General features: G+C 35.5%; 1 protein-coding gene across 1 annotated transcript; it reads right to left on the bottom strand.

Annotated features, from left to right (window-relative positions):
* Positions 1-1433: 1433 nt before the first annotated feature.
* On the bottom strand, positions 1434-5208 carry LOC149068924 (uncharacterized). Its single transcript, XM_089250718.1, has 5 exons — positions 5089-5208; positions 4697-4877; positions 3449-3577; positions 1993-2246; positions 1434-1730 (listed from the first exon to the last, which is right to left on the bottom strand). Exons 2-5 carry the CDS (start codon positions 4761-4763, stop codon positions 1635-1637), a joined length of 546 nt encoding a protein of 181 aa, XP_089106844.1. The 5' UTR covers positions 4764-4877; positions 5089-5208; the 3' UTR covers positions 1434-1634.
* Positions 5209-8123: the final 2915 nt, after the last annotated feature.

Below are 8123 nucleotides of genomic sequence, written 5' to 3'. Positions count from 1 at the left end.
TTCCTGGGCCATGCGGCCGCACGGGGTACTATTCTAGGAGGGTGCCAAGTGTTTGAAGTTTAAAGGGTGAATAAAACCGTTTTCGATCCACAAAATATGGTCGGGGCATTGCCCCCCCCCCCCCCCAGCGTTAAAGGTGGAGTCGACTGATCTAATGTATGTATGTATATATGAGCTGGCATCATCATCATCGTCCCCCCCCCCCCCAGCAATAATGACCTTGACCAGAATTCCAAGTCGCGCCTATGGGTCGGGGTCACCAATAATACGTCTCGTACGGGTAGGTTTTCTCTAGAGCCGCCCCCGGGTGAGAGAAGCAATTTACTAATGTTTTACATTTCTGTTCTGAATATTATTTTGTAGAGCGGTCAGTGGCTTTCATTTAGTTGGCACGGGAAGGAGGGGGGGCTGCACTTCACCTTATTAGCATAAAGGGTCCGTGGAACACGCGAAAGATTAGGAACCCCTCTTTTAATCAAAGCAAGTGGTACATTGAATCCAGTTCTTCCAAAGTTTTCTATAAGAAAGAAGCGATGCTGTACATCAAAGGTTCCTAACCTGTGCTTCGTGAAGCACCTATAGGGCTTAGTGTGTATTTCCAAGGAGGCTCCGCGGCCCCTCCAGAAACATAAAATGAGCCGGTAAATTTAGTCAATACCCAGAAAAAGGAGCCGAAGTGAGCTTCGCCATAGAAATACATGTAAAAAGAGCTCATGGTGTCCAAAAGGTTGAGAAAGGGAAGTCAATTGTTGCCATACACGTAGGTGTTTCCTATCAACAGACCTGTACTTTTCCAAATTCTTTCAACGCACTTTACTACCCTTCAGGAATAATATTGTGAACATTGGAAACAGTTCTAAAAGGACGTGAGACTGCATTTAAAAAAATTAAATAAGTTTCTTCGAAGCTTTCCGCGTCTGCTGAATTCTCAGAAAAAAGGCAATTAATTGTCTCGAAATTGTAAAATGGTCATCACTCTAAAATGATCACCAGCATGTTCAATACTTATGCTCGTATCTGTCAACAATCACCAAAAAGTTTACGGGTTTTGCGGTAACAATATATATCGAAAACTAGTTTATCGACGCGTTTTTGTAATCCATAAGAATTACATAGATTTAATTTCTAGAAATGAAGTCATTTTACAAAGATTTTGGGTTCGGGGCAAAGTGAAAACGTCAAATAATTGAATTTGTGACCAAAACAACAATTGTTGATACAGTAATGCTTCGAAAAGTTTAAAATCATGGGGTTTTTCTTCTATCATCACCTCAAGACTCACAAATAAAATACGTATATGTTGTCTTAGTTACGATTTTTTTCAAAGAAATTTAACAATATTATTTTCGAAAATTCAGTTTAATGATTTTTTAATGAAGACTTTTTATTTTCTTTAAATCAAAATGATAAAAACGACGGAACAGACAAAAATTATGAGGAAACATATTTTATTTACAAATGGATAAATTAATACTGTGTATGAAACAGAAATTTCCTTGTGAAGAAAACAACGCAGAACATTTCCAGATTAGATGACAAGAGTTCTTGGGGAAAAGATAAATGATCGTAATTGGATATTGGAAGGCCGTATGAGCCAATCAATCTTCGTCAACTGCGGGTGTGAATTCGTGATTTCATCTAGTACAGGAACTTAAGAAAAACTGGACGTCTTTCAGCGCCACCACGCTCTCACCATATTCTTGAACTTTTGTATCAGCCTCGAAGTAGAACTGAATAAGAAAAAACTTATATAAGTTTATTTATAACTTATATAATAAAAAACAAACTTACTTAATATTTGTCTAAAAGAATCGTTTTTAAATGCAGTTTAATATCTTTATACAATCATTATTCTCTTTAAAGAAAAGCTTAAAATTAAGTAAAACTTTGAAAATTTGAATTTAATTATTATTGATGTTATTTTTAAAAAAAAATGGTGTCAACTGAAATCTGACCAACTTCATAAACAGATAACAAAGAAGATAAACTGACCGCAACGATGTTACCAAGCAACTCAACTTCGACCTGCGCTTGCTTCCATAGGTTTCTCGTCCTGGTGGCCGTGGCGAAGACGTACTTGGTGACGTAACCGTGCTTGATGACCGATAACGAAGGCGCCGACCTTCCAGATATGAAATATCGAAACCTCAGGCATCCTCTTTGGACGTCGTATGTCGGTATTTCGGGGGTCATCAGGCGAGCGAAATTATTGTTCGCGTTGTTGCCGAACACCGCTGCAGCGTTACCTGTGTTTGCGCAGAAATCAACGGCAAATTAATTTTTCGATTCTTCCGAATTATATGTAATTCTATGAAAATTACACACTTATACAATTCGAGGGATAATGTGAACTTCTCTTCCGTATTGTATTCAAGGAAAAGTGTGCAAAAAAATGATGTGTTGGTTTAATTGAATCGGTCATTTCGAAAAATGTTCATATCGGTAAATTCGAATTTTTCAGGAGAAGCCAAAAACAGAATACGCTAAAAAGTACATGAACATAATAACATAATTTTTGATGGGATTATCTTGGACGTATTTCTCATGCGTCGACCTAAAATTTAGAATTTTACAACTTTTCTGAACCGAGATATAACCAGAAACATTTTTCCGAGATAGGTCCTTTTCAAAATGAACTGGTTGAAAAATAATGAATAAAAAATCAAGTAAAATTTTTTATTTATAATAACAAACATTATTTTCATTGATAAACACTAACATTATTATTATTATTAGAAATATTTTTTGCAAGTAAATTAAAAAAGTAAAAAAAAAATAATTTGAAGAAAAATCACACAAATCACACAAAATTCACACAAATAGATCTAAAAACATATTTCACAAAAAAAAACCAAAATGGCTGAAAATTCGAGATGAGCCCTTTTCGAAATGACCCATTCAATTTAGAGAAAGCCATTTAGTGTTCGAAGCACAGTACGATATTTATATTGGTACTAGCTATAATACCCGGTGCTTTTTCGGGTTTTCTCTATATATTGACAGCATTAATAAAGTCACAAACGAAGGATAATTATAATATAAAGGAATGTTAACAATTATAATTAAAAAATATTAGTAATAAAGTAAAGAATATTAATAATTATAATTTAAAAAAGAATAAACATATCTAAATGTTTAGGAATCACAGTAGAAAAAGTGAATATTCCAAAAGTGATTTTTGAGGCCCTCAAACTATTGTTGCCCGTCAGTTTTTTTGCTCATTTCGGACGTTTTCCTAGCCCAGTTGATTAACTTTTAAAGTAGTCTATATCGTATCGTTCAAGTCGGGCTCTGTTTGGTATGTACGCAAAATTTGGCGATAATCGGTCAAAAATTGTGGTCTTGTATAAAGAACAGACAGAAATTCAATTTTATGTAAATGTATATAGATTTGAAATTATATTAATATAATATTTCACAAAATATAGATTGCAGACATAGATCTCACCTAGTTCTCCGCCAAGTGAGACGTATCTTCTTATCCACTGAGCCCTTGCTGTTTCTTGATTTGTCATGCCACAGGTGCTGTGTAGGAATGAACAAGAAAATACCGGTGGTCTTCTCGTACGTATGAAACCTTTTAAATAACAAATTTTATCGTGATTGTTACAAACATCATTGATGTACCGCATATTGGATAACATTCATTAACATGGAACTTTCGTAAAAAAACACAATTGGTCAGGGTTGTCAAAGATTTTGCATCAAATATTTTGTTTCGTATGATGGAAGCTTTAAAGCATTTCCAATTTGAAGTTTTGTTTAAAGTTAAAATATTATGTTGTTCAGAATGTGCTCCGAAGCAGTGGTTGGCAGATTATAGCAACTCTTTCAGTCAATTTTTCTTACAAAATTGTTGCGAGAAAAATTTTCAAGAGCAGAAATCATAAAGATATTTGCAGTTTCACTTCAATAGACAAAAGGTAAAGTTATTTTTGCAGATATTTTCCTCACATAACGGGAGTTGATGTTTGGTGTTAGAAAAAAATCACGAACATAGGCGTCGGAAGTGTTTTAGACCTATGAATGCTTGAATGGAGCTCTTCATGTTGGTGATTATGGTTTCCGAATAAATTCTGCGGGGGAGCTTTTGACTGTTACAAAATACTGTGGCCCACAGCTCAGACCCTAAATGTAGAAAAATTAAACTAAAGCCTGAACAAAATCAAAAACATCGCCCCCAACCAACCGAATTTTGTTTTTCTTCTGTATTTAAAAAATAATTAAAATATCGAAGGAAATACTTTTTATATGCTATTTTAATGAATTTTTTTTGTTTAGTCGTTTTCATTTCATTTGATATCTAATCTATGATATTTTTTGAAGGTTGATAACTCAAAATTTCTCTGCAAGAAATTCCTTGTGACCCCCCCCCCCCACATCCCGCAAATTTTTTGTGCCCGCCCCCTTTTCCACCGAAGGTAAATCCTGCTTACGCCACTGATGCGTACCTTTATGAAACGGAAACATGTCTAAAACGTAGAATTATTTCGATCTCTTGCCTTTCCGTTTCATACAGGTTCTGCTGTAAATAGTTTGATGAACATTAATGAAAAATTCTTACTTCAGTACCACTCTCACTCATTTTTATTCTATTTTTCTCCAACCAAGAAATGAATTTAAAAAAAAAAAATTATCGACGATTAACAATTGCATTATTAATTAATATCACTTAATAAATTGACGTAATACTCACGTTGAGGTGCAGTACAACTCACACTAATCACAGCTAAAATCACATTCAAAAATATCCAATAATCCATGTCTTCTTATGAGTAGACTCTCAAAGGATATATAAGCAGAAATATTTCCGTGCGTACTCTCCTTAATTTTTTCTTATTTTTATCATACGTCAGTCCGAAAATGGATTAACGACGCTACAGAGGATAAAAAGAAGCAAAAAAGATAGAATTATACTCGGGCACCAACAAACGTAACCGCATTCCAAATCTGTGCGATCACCGTGTGATATAGATTACACCGTAGCGCGTAATAATAATCATAACGATGTATTCTTCAGCAGCTGGTGTAGTCTCCTATCTTTTTCCACCACCCATTGTGATTTCCATATTCCGAGATAAAACTCACCTTGTAAATGGGGGAATCGATGTTGTTAAACCCTCCTTGGGCAAAACTACAACTTGTTCCGCTTGCCTTTGAATTAATTTTATTATTGTTGGTATCGTTATTATAGACGGCATATCCTCGACCCCGAAGAAACAACATGTGAATATTAAAATATACCCAATGTTTTTGCGTGGGCGATGGAAGCACGTGTCGGAACAGAAGAAAAAACGAAACTCTTCCTGGTTATTTTTTTTTTTTTGAAACACATACCTGTCTGTTGTTAAAAGAAGAAAATAAGAAACAAATGACGAATTAGTATTTGGTTTTAGCAATTCGTCACTTTTCTTCCCTATTTCTTTATTGATTTAGTACTTAATTGAAAAAATATGCTATGAGAGATTTTATTTTGCTATAGAAATTTTGTTTTGTTGAAACAAATTTTGACATTTTTTCCTCAAATTTTGACATTTTTTTCCTCAAATTTGATTAATTCTCTTGATGTTTCTCTCTCTGTTGGTTTTCTATTGTCATAATTGAAGGCTATAAACGTTGATTTAAATAATGCAATACGATAAAGCATTATTCCTGCAGAGCTAATGTGTAAAAAATAATGATTACGAATAATGATATACTTTGTGAATAGTTACCGATGGGGTGTATCGTGTTTTTTACTGTACTTGAAACTACAGTTCATCAAAAAAGAACATGACTTCCATTTGCAATAATCTCTGGATAATCGCAATTAATATTCTCTTATCTAAATCATATTTACTCATCATATCTATTTCTCATATTGAATCAGTGCTATCTTGATAAATTATAGTGATACTTCTGCTAATGGAGATAATTCGCCCCGGAATTACGTTCGTTAGCCGAAACCAGATTTTCCATAGGTTTCTACGAAAAATTGTTCAATTCATTCCAGAAACGGCCCAAAATTGGAGGATAAGTATCATAAAACAGTAAGAATCACTGTAAAAAATATAAATACGGACCGAAGGATGAGATGAACAGCTTCACAATTGGATGAAGGAGAATTTAAAAGTAGATGAAAAACCGAACATATCTTTTATTTTACACTATGAACGCTATGCTGTCGGGATCGTGAGCCATAGTGTGAAAAAAAGTATGTGAGGTGGTGTGCTATGTCGCTCATTTCTCTCTCTCACACATTGGCGTACGCAAAGGGGGTTTTGGGGTTCTAACCCCTCTCCAAGCCGAGATTATAGTGTTATTTTGCAGGAAAAACGTAAACCCCCCCCCCCCCTTGAGAAGAAAAAAAAAATTGCGAAATCCCCCTTGAGAAAATTTTATGAAAGCTGGTTTATCTATATCAAATGAAATGTTCGTTAGCCGAATTCACATTGACCAGCAGACCAAATATGGCCCCGGGGGTTTTCTGATGCGGCCTGCCCTCCTCAAACCTAATTTTGTAAAAATGAACTAAGCGACACATCTACAGATCGCTTAAGTGTCCCGTGGTACAATAGTAGCCGAGGCAGTAAAACATACTACAATAGTAGCCGAGGCAGTAAAACATACTACAATAGTAGCCGAGGCAGTAAAACATACTACAATAGTAGCCGAGGCAGGAAAACATCGCAAAAAATCTTCCTTAGCCGAAAAGTTCCTAAGTCGAGGTTAATTAATATACTGCTGTTTATAAAACTGAGTTAACATTTTTTAAATAATTTATTGATAATCATGATGTGAAAATTAAAAAATCAGTTTCATCTTAATATTTTCTTAATTATCTTGATAAAAATCTTAAAAATTCGATGAATACCGTAAAAGGAAAAAAAGCAAGTTTGTTTATGAACCATTTTTATTTACTTTTCTTTTAAAATTTTGGTAAATTTACTTTGTAACGTAACTTTTAACCCTTTGTCTACCACATTATGAAAAGTAGAATAAAAAGTAAATGCTAATAAATGAAAATAATACATAACAAATTATCTAACCTGGTACTTTTAAAGTCAGTAGATAAGGGGCCGTTCAAGTATTACTTAAGTAAATTTTTAGCAATTTTTGACCCCCTCTCCCCCCCCCTGTCAGCAAAATTTCATCAGCTCTGCCCCTCTGAATCCTAACGCATATTGGTGGGATCAGAGACGTACAGGGGGGGGGGCATAGGGGGAGGGGCTCGTGCCCCCTCCCACGATCAAAAATTTATTTTTTAATGCAAAAAATATATTTTTAAATTGAAATTTCGGAAGAAAATGCCTTTATATGTTATTATAATCAGTTTCTGTTAATTTCAATGTTATTTGAAGGCTATGAACGCATAATTTATCTTTAATAAATTCATTGCGACCTACCCTCTAAGCCATATAATGATAAATCGCATATAGGCCCTTGACCAGCAGACCAAATATGGCCCCGGGGGTTTTCTGATGCGGCCTGCCCTCCTCAAACCTAATTTTGTAAAAATGAACTAAGCGACACATCTACAGATCGCTTAAGTGTCCCGTGGTACAATTCCAGAACATTTAAGCGGCCCGTGGCACATTTTCACGTCACTTAAATGACCAGGGACAGAGTTCCACAACACTTAAGCGATCCGTGACACATTTAGAGATCACTTGAGTAACATGTGACGTAGTTTTAGAGCACTTAAGTGGCCCCCCCCAGTGCGGTTATACATCACTCATGTTACCCGCGGCACATTCTCAGATTATTTAAGTGATCCGCGGCATATCATTACGGATCACTTGAGTGATGCGTGGCAGAGTTCCGGAGCACTTAAGTGGCCCTGACATATTTCCAGATCACTTGGATCCGCGAAAAATTTTGAGATCACGAAAGTGGCTCTGTAGGGCACTTATCAATAGAGGGGGAGGGGGATGTCACTTCAAGTGCCCACAAACTATCGAAAGGTTTTTCTAGTTTATGGCGCACCGCGTAAGATGCTATTAAAAATATTTCATATTTTCATAAAGGGTGATTGATGACGTAAGCATTATCCAAACTCCTCCTCCCCCCCTTGTCATCAAAAGTCAGCAAATCGGAAATCCCCTCCCATCGATGATGACGTAATACTTGAACGGCCCCTAAGC

This window comes from Pholcus phalangioides, unplaced genomic scaffold (genome assembly GCF_987345545.1).
Source record: "Pholcus phalangioides strain wild (caught in Gottingen) unplaced genomic scaffold, Ppha-v1.0 ptg000024l_1, whole genome shotgun sequence".
NCBI classification, from domain to species: domain Eukaryota; kingdom Metazoa; phylum Arthropoda; class Arachnida; order Araneae; family Pholcidae; genus Pholcus; species Pholcus phalangioides.
The sequence above is the reverse complement of the archived record's forward strand: the minus strand, read 5'-3'. Positions and strand labels throughout refer to the sequence as shown.